The 16,089-nt window shown below is 53.0% G+C and overlaps 6 protein-coding genes across 6 annotated transcripts; 3 read left to right on the top strand and 3 right to left on the bottom strand.

The window, feature by feature from the left end:
- Positions 1–335: 335 nt before the first annotated feature.
- Positions 336–5,628, bottom strand: BO87DRAFT_363018 (E3 ubiquitin-protein ligase SSM4). The gene is made up of 2 exons (XM_025621659.1): positions 2,059–5,628; positions 336–2,008 (listed from the first exon to the last, which is right to left on the bottom strand). Exons 1-2 carry the CDS (start codon positions 5,336–5,338, stop codon positions 450–452), a joined length of 4,839 nt encoding a protein of 1,612 aa, XP_025477903.1. The 5' UTR covers positions 5,339–5,628; the 3' UTR covers positions 336–449.
- Positions 5,629–6,192: 564 nt separating this feature from the next.
- On the top strand, positions 6,193–9,436 carry BO87DRAFT_378298 (uncharacterized protein). The gene is made up of 3 exons (XM_025623766.1): positions 6,193–6,501; positions 6,591–7,307; positions 7,363–9,436. The coding sequence occupies exons 1-3, from the start codon at positions 6,377–6,379 to the stop codon at positions 9,059–9,061; spliced, it is 2,541 nt and encodes an 846-aa protein (XP_025477902.1). The 5' UTR covers positions 6,193–6,376; the 3' UTR covers positions 9,062–9,436.
- On the bottom strand, positions 9,327–10,416 carry BO87DRAFT_378297 (SND2/TMEM208 family protein). The gene is made up of 2 exons (XM_025623765.1): positions 10,149–10,416; positions 9,327–10,080 (listed from the first exon to the last, which is right to left on the bottom strand). Exons 1-2 carry the CDS (start codon positions 10,155–10,157, stop codon positions 9,562–9,564), a joined length of 528 nt encoding a protein of 175 aa, XP_025477901.1. The 5' UTR covers positions 10,158–10,416; the 3' UTR covers positions 9,327–9,561.
- A 581-nt stretch (positions 10,417–10,997) lies between these two features.
- Positions 10,998–13,959, top strand: BO87DRAFT_109460 (anaphase promoting complex subunit bimA). Its single transcript, XM_025617863.1, has 4 exons — positions 10,998–11,605; positions 11,709–11,882; positions 11,932–13,778; positions 13,839–13,959. Exons 1-4 carry the CDS (start codon positions 11,269–11,271, stop codon positions 13,908–13,910), a joined length of 2,430 nt encoding a protein of 809 aa, XP_025477900.1. The 5' UTR covers positions 10,998–11,268; the 3' UTR covers positions 13,911–13,959.
- BO87DRAFT_109461 (uncharacterized protein) lies at positions 13,960–14,303 on the bottom strand. Its single transcript, XM_025617864.1, has one exon. The coding sequence runs from the start codon at positions 14,219–14,221 to the stop codon at positions 14,009–14,011; it is 213 nt and encodes a 70-aa protein (XP_025477899.1). The 5' UTR covers positions 14,222–14,303; the 3' UTR covers positions 13,960–14,008.
- A 152-nt stretch (positions 14,304–14,455) lies between these two features.
- On the top strand, positions 14,456–16,040 carry BO87DRAFT_460679 (1-acylglycerol-3-phosphate O-acyltransferase SLC1). Its single transcript, XM_025629028.1, has 3 exons — positions 14,456–14,672; positions 14,744–15,508; positions 15,565–16,040. Exons 2-3 carry the CDS (start codon positions 14,797–14,799, stop codon positions 15,732–15,734), a joined length of 882 nt encoding a protein of 293 aa, XP_025477898.1. The 5' UTR covers positions 14,456–14,672; positions 14,744–14,796; the 3' UTR covers positions 15,735–16,040.
- The last annotated feature ends 49 nt before the right edge of the window (positions 16,041–16,089 follow it).

Raw genomic sequence — 16,089 nt, 5'->3', positions numbered from 1 at the left:
TGGCACTATCCCGAATCAGGAAATGGTACCAGATCGTCCCTAGGCAGACAGGTAAATCTTGCAAGTATCTACGTAGTCATCTCTACCTTATTAGCCTCCCAGTTGGATAATCCCCATCATGCTTGTTGTTGAAGGTTCTGCAGTCGAAACACATCACAAGCCCCACTAGGATCAGGGTTACACCGAATGACCCTTGAAACTCTACTATTACCTACTGACACTGACTGCCCTTGTTTACTCCATCAGTACACGCAACCTACTATAATGTATGATGCACCACAACGACAATCCAACGCTAGGCAGCTGTCCTACAGGCACCCACATAATAATCATGTCTAATCATCATATTTGCTGTTTTAAAATACGTCTATTGAAACTTTGTAACTGATTTACATAGAAATTGAATGATAAAGAGGGAAGAAGGGTCCAGGCAACGACGACAAAATCGCTTACCCGGTAATGACTCGCCGTGGCACCCCGACATCCCGTGCCCGCTTCTCGCGGAAATTGTGCAGGCGCTCCCCAATTAGGTAGACGTCGTCCCTGATATTGACTCGCCAAATCTCCACTTGCCGCCGTACCAGATACACTAGCCAGCCCATCAGACTGATTACCAGCGTGGCCGGATACGCATACCGGTAAACCTTGGACTGCACCTCCGGCGTGGATGAGAATACCGTGGCATTCATGCTGAATCCAAGGATCAGTGGTACCACGACCGCAAGCGTGGCCAGCAGCATCACCGGGAGCAGAACTGCTCGCGTAGTCACTTTAGCATTAGGCTTCAGCATTCCATCTCGAACAATAGCATTCAGTGCCGCTGCCGGACGGGAGGCAGCATTCCACAACACAAACTTAACGGCCATTTGTACATAGAGCACTCCGAGTGTCCAGTCCTGGATGAAGTGGATGACATGGGCCTGGGCGCCACCAACATACGTGTGCGCTGGAACTAAGAGATATAGTTCCATGACTAGCGCAACAAGGGACGGCAGAAGCACCGCGAACGTGGCGAGAACATAGGTAATTCGAGCCGCATCGAGGACGATATGCATCACACCGACGCATGCCTCCCGAGGGGACTGTAGGTAAGGGCTCAACCGGTCTTTCGCCGCGGTAAGGAAAGGACGCGAATAGTACAGAATGTAGGCAGCAGTGCCAACGATGGATGTGCCCGTGGAGAAGGCATACACATCGTTGAGCGGTCGGTGAGGGAAAGTGGACGACATGACCTTTCGGCCAATGATCAGAGGAACAACGGTGATGCCTACACCGGTGGCAGCAGCAAACACCCAGATCAGTAGGATGAAGGCTGCAATGCGAGTACGGAAGCGCGGCGGAATGTAAACTTTGGTGAACATGTCGTTGGCTCGCCCATGGAGACCCTGATCCGTATCCGGTGCCCCGTCAACCCGCTGATTAGACTCGGTCACCTCAAGGAATACTTGACTGCCTTTAGGGATGCGGACTTGATCGGAAGCAGGTGCCCGTACAAACCGTCCATCACGAGCGAAGTAGACACTGGGCTTCTCACTGTCGTCATTTTGCGGATGTCCATCGACTACCGGGTGTTCCGGATCTCCCTTGGCGGCTGACAAGACGTCCCACCAAGTCCGACGGGCGTGATATCCCTCTTCGTCGACTTGCCTCTCGCCAAAGAAAAAGTTGGTCAGGCGCAGAAAACGAGCGCACTTGTGGAACCACCAATCATAAAGATTGTGGAGACCGTCCGATGGCTTGATCGACTGAATGGCAAGCGGCATGACGAAGTTGTAGAACAACAGGTCCACGGGAAACTCCAAGACAGGAATAGTAGCAGACCAATGCACAGGAAGCACATCGTCGAAGGCGTAGTAGATTCCCCATACGACACCACCCAGACAGACAATGACCAGAGCGCCGTAGACAAGGGCACTGAACGCAATCTTCCGCAGCTGCGTTGTGATGTTGCGCTCCAGAACATCTCGCACCGGATGGAATGTCGGGTCGTCTGGATCGCGAATAAAGTCTAGTCATGAATTAGCAGAAGTTTGGGGAAGGAGGCAGGGTATTACTTACAAAGTACACCGCTCCGCATTATCTTCCTGCACATGGATACGAAAAGGGCAAAATGGAACATATAACAGGTTCCAATGAACCAGTGCACAAACAGAGACGTAAGGGGTGATGAGGAGGTGAACTCTAAACGCGACGCAATCGTGGCGTTCTCAAAGAGAGGTAACAGTGCAACATCAAGTAACGAACCGCAGTACAGTGGGAAAACAATCATTTCAATGCCGATGATGAGGATAACCTTCATCACACCACCTGCTTGGTGAAGTATGTCGGCAACAATGCCTTCCACTCTCTGTCCACGCTCACCACCAGAAAGCATATTGGTGAAACGCAAGTACAGAAGTCCGAGGGCCGACGCAAGAAGGTAGCCCATAAAGATAGCAATGACGCGATCTTTCGTATCCCACACAGCTAGATCATAACTGATGGTGATGCCTGCCGAAGCTGAACCACTCACACTGGAACCGAACCAGCTTGTGCCCTTCGAGGTGTAAAGCAACTGATGGACAAGGTCGTCAACCTGGTCCCGTGCCTGTACTAGTAGCTGGGCCAAGCCGTCAAAGCCATTCTCAACTGAAAAGGCACCCACCGGTCCATGAGAAACAATTCGAAGAGGGAAGTCATGCAGGATGAATTTGCCGACTGTGAAGGCCGTATGAGTAAAGGCGGCGATGCGCGCTTGGTGGATCTTTAGAGCTTGATGGGAAAGAACCGAGAACATAGGCACGTCGGATTCGTGGAAGACAAAGAAAGCCTGCAAAACATTCCGTAGTCGGTGACTACTGGCGTCAATGAGTGATAACGAGGCACTGGTGACGGACTTGGTCTGCGGAATCCATTCTCCCAATGGAACAAAAGCACCGAAGGGACTGAGCACCACTTTGCATGTGAGGCTGAGCCAGTACATAACGTAGCCCAAGCTACCAATAAGAGTGTCCAGCGTCACATCTGCGAAGACCGATATGGCAGTCATGGGAACGCCAAAGACCAGTTGTACGGGGTTCGCGAGGAGTACAAGGGCAATTTTGCCCCAGAGATAGGGAAGCCAAATGCCAATTGCCACGGTAAACGAGATCAAGAGCGCGCTGAAGACTCCATTCTGCAGAAGGCCAAAAATTGGTCCCTGCATGCCAATGAGCTCCAGAATGCCCTCCAAGTCATCTCCCTCCTCGACTGCCTCAGCGTCATTTGCATCAAGACCTAAGTCTGGGGCGATGGCTTGGTTGTTCGGTGCGGCTTCGTTGGCAAGGCGTCTGTTATTCTGAATGGGTACGAACGGCGCCTCCAAAGCAGGGTCCTCGACTACATGATCATCATCCTCTTGCGGACGATCTTGACCTTGGTCAGGAGTTTCAAGATCAGCCCAGAACCAGTCGAAGAGTCTGGCAACCAAGTTCTTCGGAGAAGCCGCCGCTGCTTGATCATTCTGCGGCGTTGCCACGGCATTTTCAGAGGCCCTTTCAGCATTCGTTGTAACCGCGTTGGTCGAAGCCGAAGCGCTCGGAACTTGATCAGACTGAATGCCAGTGTCGGCGGAAGGTGTCGAATCGGACGGTACCTCAGAGTCGCCTACAGCACGGAGGCTAGAGCCGAGATCATCATTAGTAAATTCGCGGTCTTGCCGATCATCACTCGCGCCAGTCCCCAGTGGATTGGACACGGAAGCGATGTCCCAGGGATGACGGTTGACCGCTGATGACGAGGGCTCCAACAGTGGTGATCGTGCTGAACTGGATTCACTTTGCATCTCCGTCTGATCGGGAAAAGAATCCGAACTCGCAGCCTCGTGAAGAGGTGACTCGCGCCTCCAAGAACCGCGCAGAGAATCGTTCCGTTGAAGCTTGGTCATTGCCGTGACGATCCACCCCAGCTCATCCTGGCGCCCCTCCTCTCTTACGAGTCTGAGGACCTGCTCAGGATCACCATGGCCACGCGCCCAGAGATCCCTGAACGTGTCCACCCCAGGCCAGACCTGGTTGCCGTGAGAGGTCGAGTGCTCGAGGGACAAGGGGTTCAGTTCATCCTCACTGTCACTATTACGCCGGAACATATGCTGCGAAGTACTAGGTCCCTGGGTACCCGAGTCACTGGAACTGCTTGAGTTACCATCGCGGAACGAAGAATGCACACGATACGACTCGGTCTCAGCCAGAGAGCCAAGTCCCCCTTCGTCTGCGCGGTTAGAAATATCTTCGACGTGTTCATGAGTGCTTTCATCGCGGGGTACATCCTCTGGCTGAGGGGCATGTAGTTCAGGCTGTACCTCTTCAGGGCGCTGTACTGGACGGTTATTCGCAATTAGCTGGACAGCAGCTTCCCGCTCACCCTCGGCGATATTGGCCATGGGCTGCTGTTGAACAACCCATTCGCGAATCAGGAAAACCAGAATGAACGAGATGACAACCAATAATGTTATGAGTTGACCTTCTAAGGTATCAATAAGAATGTTATTAATCGTGGGCGATGGTGTCAGTGTGTTGAGAAATTCCACATCTGAGAGCCACGATGGGCGCCGAGGCTTGTATGATCCAGCTGTCACATTCGAAGGGCTGGTGCTCAACGAACCGGTGCCCGACATTGCAGGGAAGAACAAGGCAGAAAAAGCCTTCTTGATGACTGTGAGAAGTAGAGGCTCGCCTGATGAGAAACTGAACATAGATGAAACCGGTGACTGCACGGCTGGCACATCTGATGCTCCCGCTAATGCGGTGGTAGCGGCTCCCACATTCATGGAAGCCGTTCCATTTGCTACAAGTTGGGCTAGATGTTCGGATGAAGATTGCTGGGGAGCATCCGCCCCAGACCAGCGGCCATCAGCCAGCCAGAAAAGAGCTCTCCAAATCGCCCTCATCGACCATGGCAGCCACCCAAGCCAGACGAACGCAACAAGTACGAACCGCAGCCATGTGACAATAGTGCGAAAACTATGGATTAGTAGCTGTCGGAGGAAAAGCGGAGCAGGGAGATTCTGGGGCATATTCGGATCGTATAACTTCGTGAAGCGGAACGGCGTTTTGCAGAGTTCGCAATGCTTCTTCTGAGAGTGGGACAGCCATTCTACCAGGCATGCCTGGTGAACGAACTTGATGCTCCCGCTACATTTGCACGGGTAGAAAAGTTGTTCTTCCTCGGTACCCTCACCACGGCATATGCGACAAGTGTCTGGCTCTTCAAACTCCCTCTCCTTCCCCTTATAGTTCGTCTGATAGGCCGGGTCATTCATCAGGTCGGGGAACGAGGTAGAATGGGTATAATCCCGGGACGAGCCCTCGGGAAACTCCATTTTGCGCAATCAACGTCGACTCGACGAGCTTATCGTCTTCAGCAGCGGCAATCAGATATCATGTTCGGAAAGGCGTGTAGCAACGCGAACAGGTACGTGTGAACCGAGAAGGCGAGATGACGAAACGGAGACACTGCGCCAGGGGATTCTCTCGCGATTTGGTACAATCCTCCTTCAACAAGAGTTTCAAATAGTTGCTGCTAGGAGAAAATACACGTCAGTGTTCAACCATAGGCGGGTTTCCGTAGGAGGCGTATGTGGCAAGACGCAAAGCAGTCGGTGGAAAGGCAAAAGACCAACAAAAGCTGTGGTTCACCTGAACTGGTCGATCCCCCCAACATATGCTGAATCAGCACAAGACCCTCCATGTCTCGGTCATGTGACATTACGGTACAGTACCACCAAGGGCGGTGAGGGGCCGCCCAATTGCCTGCATAAATGCAGATCTACACGTCAGATTCTGTAAGACTGTATTGTGAAGTGCCACCGAAGGACCGATGACCTCACAGCTCCTTACAATAAAGGCTAATTACTATGGCTATTGTTGTTGTTCCCTGAATCCAGCAAGCGTGTTGTTGACAACTGGAGATCTACTCTGTGATCGACAGAGCACCCACTCCAAATCTCGTCATTCAAGCCTTGCTTTCCCTCCGTTCTAGATATATACCGTGACACTGTCTGTTCCTTTCCCGTCAAGACACAGACAGACTGGTGTTACAGACTACCCCTCTAAAACTCGACGGCGCCAAGGCGGAGACGGGAATTGATCGTCGCGTGCGCTTCGAGGATCCTAGCTTGTGATTCCGGAGAAACGTTGCTAAGACCCTTTCATCCCCCCCCCCCCCCCCCTCCAAGTCGACTGGGCCCTTTAGTTTGTCCGAATTTCCGGAAGGCTCAGGAGATAATCTAGGCCTCACCATCTTTGACTCAGTCAGTCATCTTCTATCTTCATTGAATTGGACACGCGACGCGAGTATCCAGTTTTCTGCCCGCCGGACTCGAAGCGAGCGGCACCCCCGTTGACGACGGGGACGACTCATGATGACCGTTCCGGATAATAGCCACGCCCCGGATGGGGCCGATCGGATAATAAAATCCAGGAGCAGTGCTTCCAAGCCAAGCAAACGAGGAACTATCCGGTGGACAGTTGGGCTGGTGGTGCGGTAAGTCTTGCTTAAAAAGCTAGACCGGGATCTTCGGTCCACCGCGTTATGGAGTTGAACCGTTGCTAATCTGGCGATCAAACTGATAGGCTCTGTATCTGGTATGCTCTTCTTACGCCATTCCTGCGCTGCCCTTCTCAGCTCTCCGACCTTACGGATTCCTCGCCGCGAGTATGCAAACCATACCTTGTTGCTCGCTCCTATGTCGAGCCCCATGTGATGCCGTACTATAACGCTTATGGCGCGCCATATGTCGAGACAGCGCGCCCATACGTGCAGGTTCTCAATGAGAAAGTCTACGCGCCCACTTCGCGCGTCGTCAAGCACGGATATGAGAGATTTGGGGCACCCGCTTTGGATAAAGCCCAGCTTTATGGCCAGCAGCAGTGGGAGACGATTGTCATCCCACAGTTGCAGTCCGCTAAGGACAGAGCAAATGGCTTGTACCAATCTCAACTATACCCCCATGTTCAAACAGTCGAGGCGGCCTTGTCGCCATCCTTCCAAAAGGCCAACGGCGCGATCAAGTCTGCATATGGAGACTACCTTCTCCCATTCGGCGCAAAGTATAGGCCTTTCATCGGTAAGACCTATACAACGGGCCAGGAAATTCTCACAACAACCGTACTCCCTTATGCGCAAAACTCATGGTCGGCGGCTATCTACTTCATTCATAGTACATTATGGCCCAGAGTCACCGGAGTGTACTCTCAGAATGTCGAGCCTCAGCTAGTTAAGATCGGCGAAAGACTGGCAAGTTATCGTGAGGAGAAGAGGCTGCGCCAGGTTGCAGAGGAAGTGGAAAGGTAGGCTTTTATCGCTGCGATATACGTGCTTCATGTGTTAACCTATCATTCACAGTGCATCTCAACAAGCATCATTTCTCACTGCACCAAAGGCTACTGAGGTAAACGACTTGACGACGTCGTCCACAACTGAGCAAGCTACCGCAACGCCTACGCTGTCGCCTACTGAACAAGCTGCGAAAGCACGCAATAGCATCGAGACTGACCTGCGCACCTGGCAACAAAAGTTTGCTGTTGCCGCAGAGAAGGGACTCGAGGATCTTGAAGAGCGCTTGCAGGAGATAGTCGACGGGTTCATTGGAAGTGGCGTTCGCGCACATGGAGAAAGCTTGGCGACCGCATTGGAGGCCGTTGTTGACAACGAGCTTATAGCTCTTAAGCGTCATATCAACAACCTCGCCGAGTCCTTGCCCAAAGAAGACGTGCCACAAGAGGAGCAGGCAGCGACAAACGAGCTTTTTGGAAACATCAAGGAAGCCGCAGTGTCTATCCGGGACCGTGCTCATGCCCTTCGAGAATGGCGCCATTCCTTCGACCAAGAGCTTACAAGGCGCGTTTCTTTCGCAATCAACTCTACACTCGATGTCCTGGATAGCGTCCGTGATCTCGGACTTCAAGAGGTCGGCATGCGTTGGGCCTGGATGGATGGTGTTACCTACAAGGATTGGGCTAGGTACCATGCATTGAAGGCGCAGTTCGAGGAATGGAAGGATGAGTTCTTGGAATTTGGCCTTCAGCATGCGAAGCTTGAGGAAGCGCGAGCAGTAGCGGACGAGATCTTGTCGCACGGAATGGAAGTTGCTGAGGCCGCCGCCAAGGAGCTGACCCGGCTGAGGGACGTTGGCAAGTGGAAGATCGCTGCCAGGGAAGCAAGCGATGACTTTGACACCAGATCTGAGCCTCCGCCTTCGTTGCCTAAGCCTAGCCGCGCCCCCGAGCCTGTTGTGGATGAAGAAGGACTGGCAGATGAGTCAGCCGATGCTGAGCGTCCGGATGGGACTGTCTTTGCTTATGATGCTGCCTCTCGGGCCGTGAATGACGGATCTGACGGCGACGAGGAGAGTATGGCAGATGATGAGGAGCATTCTTCGCCCCAGGCTAACGGTGGATTGCCTTCGGAGTACGCCTCGACTAGCCCTTTGGGTGATAACCAGGAGGCCGATTACCTGAAGGCGGCATGGGGAGTAGCTGCGGCTGATGTGAGAACACCGTCGGAAGACGAAACACCACAGGCTTCTGGTCCCCAATTGTCGGCTGAGCAGCAACAGGCTGTTGCGGCTCTCATCTCGGGTCTACTTGTGGACAAGGACTCTGCCTACGCTGAAGAGATCATGAACAAGCTGCACTCGATTTACGGGACTCCAGCGCCAACACCAGAGCCTTCTGTAGCATTTGACGACGCTTCTGATGAGGTTAGTGATTTCGATGCAGAGGCTGCGAATGCCCCCTTCCCGGAATCCGAAGAGCCTATCGACGAAACCGATGAAGCCTCGAATTCATCATCCGAAGCAGACTTCGAGTCTAGTGCTATCGTCGACGACGAGGATAACAACGAAGAGGTGCAAGATACCCCCGAGTCACTCTCCGAGGATATCAAGATAGAGGGGGTCGAAGAGGACTCGCCCATGGATGACGTCGAATCGTCCTCCGCAACTCTGGCTTCCACTGCCAGCAGTGTTGTATCCGAGGCTGAGGAAACTTTCATCCCTGAAACAACCCCAGCCAGCGAAGACAACTCTGCAGAGGAGTTGTAACCTGAGACAAGACAGACAAACAAACAGGGTTGGCTGTTACTTGGCAATTCTTTCATGATTTGATATCCCAAAACATTCTTGTTATTCGCTTGATTTACCATCTCAGGTCGGCCATGATATTCCCCACATAGTTCCCCCACGATTTGTACGTCATGATATAGCATTTTCTATTCTGCCCCTATACCACCAGAACCTCCTCCTCCTACCTTTGCTGTGTACTATGTGCTGTTTTTATTTGTTTCAATTCTTGTAACGGCCACTCGTGCTTCAACATTTTCGTGCCCTTCTGGCACCCAAACTTTTGCTTTTTGGGAAGCGCTCATCTCGCATCCAATCTATCTTCACATACACTAAAATACAATTTGCTTAACCACAAACAATGGTGAAACCCAACCGCGCAATGCGTAGTCATAGGTAGTAATATATATGCATAAACCATCCCCCAAGGAGCCACTCCACTTACAATTCCAAAACAACAACCCACCCCTCCAAAGACCACCTCACCGATACTGCACCCCCCTAGCACCCCTCTTCTCCATCTTCTTCTGCCTCTTACTCTCCGCCGCACCTCCACCCTGCTCCTGCCCAGCACCCGCACCTCCCATACCCGCCAACCCACTCTTCATCCCCATAAAGGTACTATACGCCAACCAGACCGAATACACCGGCACGACAATCCACAACCACCACGCACGATCCCCAAACAAGCAGGCAGCTCCAAGACATCCCCACGTCCAGTACAGCACGTCCCACATGTACTCCGTCAGTCCTGCGGCGCCGAGATCCTCGCCGGGAGAGCGGAGGGATCCATCAGCGGGGTTGTAGACCGGGCGGCCGAGGCGTTCGAGGTAGAATTCGATGAGAAGGGTCGGGCAGGCGAGTGTGAAGTAGGGGGTTAGGGAGCGGGGGTGGTTGAAGAGCCAGTGGAGAGTTAGGAAGAGGATGTGCAGGGCGGCACTGATGAGGTGGGTGCGGGTGAGGAGGGACGCGTTGCGCGCGGCGAGGGTTTTGGCGGCTTTCTGTTGGGAGGTAGGTTGGTTATTTGAGTGGAGGGATATAGATTATGGGGGAAATGGGGTATACTGACTTGAGCCATGGTTGTAAGTAGTGGTGGTAGTGTGTGGTGTGAAGTTGAGATTAATCCGGTATGATCGGATGACGATGATGCAGGTCGCGTGCGGATGCAAGTCAGGGTACTGGGTGTAGTGGGGGTTTGGTGGAAATGACAGGGAGCGATGATCCGCTCAGTGAATAAATTAACTAGCGATAAGCAAGTTGCATGATCGGGGAGGGATAAGGAGTCTAGATAATCGATTGATGCATTTGATTGATAGTGGGAGTGAAGATGAAAGTAAGTAACACCTGTAGTAAGTACTAACTACTAAGTAGTAGTACCAGTAGTAGAAGATGGCGAATAGGGAATGGCGTTGCCCACCACAACCAACTGTAAGTTACTAACAGCCAAGCCGCCCTCCGCCTCTCACCAGCCACTCTCTCCGCCAGATTCGCTGTGCCAAAACATCGCCAGAAAAGGCGTCGTGAACTACGACTTCTGTCGGACTTTGCCGCTTCGCCCCTGGGCCTGCTTTGGGCTTCTTCCGCGTGTATCTTGTCTGCCGCTTTCGCTGTCTGCTCGTCGCGACATGCGATTTGACCCCCTTTGACACCTTCTTAGGGTCCTACACGGCGTCACGAGTCGTCCGGACGTCATCCACTTTCCCTTTCTCCTCTGCCACAGCTTCGCACTTCAACCCACCCCCTCTCGACTAGTCTGATCTGTGGCGGAGATCTAGACAAGAACCGTTGCGATCCATCGGGCGCAAACTAGCCAGGCGATATAATTTACTGGTTATTGTTTTGACGGGTGTTGACGGTCTAACAATCTTTTTTTCCCTCTGTTCCCTATCTATACAGTTGAAAGAAACACCACGTCGTCGTTGCCTTAAATCCGGTTCACGCGGCGCTCCCCTCACATCTCTTAGTGTTCTTCAATCTCTTTGGACTGTTTCTCAACTCCACCCATGCTGGTTCGGTGTTAACAGATTGACGGCCTCACCTGTCGCTCACCCTGTTCCTTGATTCCGCAAAGCTCCCTTCGCGCCGTTCCCAATACGAACGTCAATACCGCCTCCTCTCCTGCAGCGCCTCTGTGATATCGCCCCCCCCTCCTTCTCTCCCTCCTCCTTGAATGAATCCCACACCTCAACATGTCTCCTTCCACCGCTCATATATCGAGCCAACTTAGGCAATTAATATATTACCATCTTGATAACAACCTCGTCCGTAATGCGCTTTTCCTTGCCGGTCGGTTGCACGCCTACGAACCCCGAGCAGCAGAATCGTCATATTTACTCGCCTTGTGCCATCTCCAGAGCGGTCAAGTGAAAGCAGCATACGATTACAGCAAGAACTTTGGATGGCGAGGCACTCATCTGGGCTGCGCGTATGTGTTCGCCCAGGCGTGCTTGGACCTGGGAAAATATCCTGAAGGCATCACGGCGTTGGAACGAAGCAAAGGACTCTGGTCCACAAAGAATAATTGGGGTACGCTCTGTTCAGCATTTCTTTATAGTATCCGGCTTGTCGCAAATGGGCGCGACTATCATTCTAGGCTGATCACAGCTGACATTTCTTTTCGCCGTTCCAGGAAAACACAGCGAAACGCGCAGGCAACATTTACCCGATGCGGCCGCGGTGCTATGTCTACAGGGCAAGCTTTTCTATGCGCACAATGAACTCAATGCGGCTGTTGAATGCTATGTCGACGCGCTCAAGTTGAACCCGTTCATGTGGGACGCTTTCTTGGGCTTGTGTGAGACTGGTGAGTATCGCGGGCGGATAGGGAGAATGCTGTCGCTAATTGTTCAAAGGGGTCAACATCCGCGTTCCCAATATCTTCAAGATGACACCTGAACTCAGCGCTTTATTAGCATCCTCCTCACAAGATGACTTGGACGTGTCTTCGGATAAGGCAGCACATCCCGCAGGTCCCTTGCAGTCGCAACCGAAACTGAACTCGAGCACCGATCCCTTTACTTCTTTGACGTCTCGGACTGAGGCAGTCGGCACGCATGGGAGCTCCGCTCTCTGGGAGAAGCTAAATGGCAGCACAGTCAGCGTGGCATCCACGGGTACATCAGCAATTCCGGCAATTCGAGAAGGGACCGAAACACCTGGAGGCCAAAGCAGTGAGTCGGACGACCGTGTCATGCACCGAACGGACGCACCTTTGGAGCCGCCCTTGGCACCTGCACGGAAGAACCGAACAATACAAACGATTAGTGCCGATCACGGCATGGACTCCCCACCAAAGATGAAGCCCACGGGTATACGACCCCGGACCAGGACTAAGCCCGAGCCCGATGAGTCGACTACAACCTATACGGAGCGAGAGCTCTCACACGGAGTCCGTGTCGGCGACCGCAAGCGAACTGTCTCTGGATCAGTTGCTCATTCCGCGCAGCAACCCACCGAACCTGGCGCGCCGCAACGGCGGAGCGTCCGCCTTTTCAACCAGATTAAGCCTACTACGAGCAAGCTTTCTAGTACGGCGCTGGGGACAAAGGATGGTCGAGAAATGAAGAAGGTCAGGGCTACTGGTGCGAAGGGTCGCACTACAACCGCTCCTAGTGTGGGCCGGGTCGTGAGTGGCAATCGAAAACACATCGGTGACACGCATGATGGCGAGGCCAAGGACCACCGGCCAGCCACCTCGGCATCGAATGGGACGCACCACACTTCATCGAGAGGACCTTCGCTTGATCGGTCTAAAGCTGTGGAGGCATTGACATGGTTATTAGAGCTGTTCTCGAAGTTGGCGTCCGGATACTTTGCGTTGTGTCGCTATCGTTGCGCTGAAGCTACCCAGATATTCGCGGCTCTGTCTCAAGGCCAACGGGAGACTCCATGGGTACTCTCCCAAATAGGTCGAGCATACTACGAGCAGGCGATGTATTCCGAAGCCGAGAAATATTTTGTCCGGGTAAAGAGTATGGCTCCGTCCCGGTTGGAGGATATGGAAATCTACTCAACGGTGCTCTGGCATCTGAAGAATGATGTCGAGCTGGCTTATCTGGCGCACGAGCTCATGGAAACAGACCGTCTCTCCCCTCAGGCCTGGTGCGCCGTTGGCAACTCATTCTCCCACCAGCGGGATCATGACCAAGCTCTGAAGTGCTTCAAGCGAGCCACGCAACTTGATCCTCATTTCGCGTACGGGTTCACTCTGCAAGGACATGAATATGTGGCCAACGAAGAATACGACAAGGCTCTCGATGCGTATAGACACGGCATCAGCGCTGACAGTCGTCATTATAACGCCTGGTATGGATTGGGTACGGTATACGACAAGATGGGCAAGCTCGAGTTTGCCGAACAACATTTCCGCAATGCGGCCAACATCAATCCTACGAACGCGGTGCTCATCTGCTGCATCGGACTGGTATTGGAGAAGATGAACAACCCTCGCGGGGCTCTCGCCCAGTATGGACGGGCCTGTCAATTGGCGCCTCATTCGGTTCTTGCTCGCTTCCGCAAGGCTCGCGTGCTGATGAAGCTCTCGGAGCTCAAGTTGGCGCTGACGGAATTGAAGGTGCTAAAGGATATGGCACCGGATGAGGCCAACGTGCATTATCTGCTGGGTAAACTCTACAAGATGTTGCATGAGAAGGCGAATGCTATCAAGCATTTCACAACTGCTCTGAATTTGGATCCCAAGGTAAGTCTGGAACCCTCACTATCCCCCGCCAAACTCAAATGCACCAGCTAACAGCTTCAGGCGGCGCAATACATCAAGGATGCCATGGAATCCCTGGATGATGATGAAGAGGATGACGAAGATATGGCATGATTTTCTTTCTCCCTTGTTCTTAGTATTCTTCCTGCTTCCCCAGTGTACTTCTTTGACGGGTTCCTGTTGTACATGAACCCATCTGTACCATGGAATCCCTATTGGCGAGGAGCGGCGTTTGTCTTTTCTCTTTCTCTCTTTCTGGGTTGAATTTGCACCAGCATCAGCATTACGAGGGCGTTCGCCGGTGGGTTGGTTAGAACTGGCATTGCGAGCATCCAGACCTCGCGAGGGTCGAGGCATCTGGATTGGATTCTGTATGTTAGCGTGGGAGGCTGGGAAGGACGAGGCCGGACGACGGAGCTGAACATATCTTCTTGGAAGACTGTTGCCCGAGCGGCTGCATAATCGAGCTATTATCAGCACATTGATACCCACTTGTCTTCATACTTGTAGAGCAATGATAATAAATTCAGGTGACTGGCTGTTGAGTACTATACCGGGGATATTGGGCGGAGAAACAGGCGGTGAGGCGGCAGAAACCGGCGGAAATCCATCCAAATCCGTTGAGACCGAAAGACGAGAGTTTGGGATTCATTGGATGCCGCGAAGATCTCCCTCTCTGTTCCCCTAAATTCAAGGTTTCTCTCAATCTTCTTCTCACTCTCCTTCTCTTCCTCCCCGACGTCCCTCTTCCTAGTTCTCCTCCGCTTCCTCCTCCCCTTCTTCCCGCCACCCCTACTACCGGGTCATGCACCGTCTTTGCGGCCCTCTCGCCTGACCTCGTCATCCCCAAAGTCCGCATACCCCAGAGAACCCCAGGTTCGCTTTACCCCGAGTTCACCCTTAGGCTTCTGGCTATAAAGCCCCCGTCTAACCCGTTCCTGATGCAGATCAGTCGGTTCTCTTACCCCCACCTGAAAACCTCCTCCCCACCACGACCACCATGTCCCTCTTCTCCTACGTCGCCTCGGGCATCAGCTCCTTCGTCGTCTTCACGCTCTCTCTCTTCGCCCTCGGCCAAAAAGTTCCCCGCGCTGCCTTCGTCGCCCGGTGTCTCGCCGCCTATGGCTCCCTCCTCCTCTGCGCCACCTACGGCGTCGTCGCCTCAATTGTGCTCCGTATCGCCGGCTACGGCCGCATCTCGCAATATGCCACCGCGCGCAGTTTCAAGTGGGTCATGCGCTACACCACCGGCGTGACTTTCAACATCATTGAAGGCGCTGAACACCTGAACACCCGACCCGCCGTGTTCATCGCAAACCACCAGTCCGAACTGGACGTGCTCATGCTCGGCTACATCTTCCCTCCGTACTGCAGTGTCACGGCCAAGAAGTCTCTCAAATATATTCCCTTCCTCGGCTGGTTCATGTCCCTCTCTCGCACCGTCTTCATTGATCGTGCCAACCGCGAAACGGCCGTCAAGGCCTTTGATAGTGCTGCCGATGAGATGCGCAATCATCGCCAGAGTGTCTTCATCTTCGCCGAGGGCACGCGCAGCTACTCTGATACCCCGGAACTGTTGCCTTTCAAGAAGGGCGCGTTCCATCTTGCGCTGAAGGCGGGTGTACCGATTGTGCCCGTGGTTACGGAGAATTACTCCCATGTGCTGTCCCCCCGCAAGATGAGGTTCGAGCCGGGCACGATCAAGATCAAGGGTACGTTTCACCCTCTTCGCCTTCTGGCTGGATTTATGAAGTCCTAATGAATTTAGTCCTCCCCCCAATCAGCACGGAAGGTCTCACGGCCGCCGATATCGACGCTCTGACCAAGTCCACGCGCGAGTCCATGCTCAAGACCCTACTCGAGTTGGCCGACAAGGACAAGCAGGAGGTGGAGTCGACGGTTGCCGCGAACGGCAAGTCCACTGCTGTGGAGCTGTAGGGAGAACAAAGAGATCAACTTTTTCAGGCTGACTATTGTTATTCCCGTCATCTACGATTACACGACACGAGTAATGCTTGAATTGGCGAGACAGGAGAGAGTGTGTGGGTGGATACCCCGACTGGTTAAGGTAGCAACAACAACTGCTGACGGGGCGAGATAACAGACTGGAGGAACATAAATCCAGTAGAAAGAAAGACGCAGCGGGGGGTAAAGCAAAGACCTTGTCTTGGAGTTTGTCTGGCCATCCATTGCATGACGCGGCCCATGGGTTTCTTTCCTAGAGTGTATATAGAGCATATTCCTAATGCTTTTTTAGACCGTCACTCCACCAAAAAACCAACCTACGTAAACC

Source organism: Aspergillus neoniger, assembly GCF_003184625.1.
Source record: "Aspergillus neoniger CBS 115656 unplaced genomic scaffold BO87scaffold_24, whole genome shotgun sequence".
Lineage (NCBI taxonomy): Eukaryota > Fungi > Ascomycota > Eurotiomycetes > Eurotiales > Aspergillaceae > Aspergillus > Aspergillus neoniger.
Note: the sequence above shows the minus strand (reverse complement) of the source record. Positions and strands in the feature narration are given on the sequence as shown.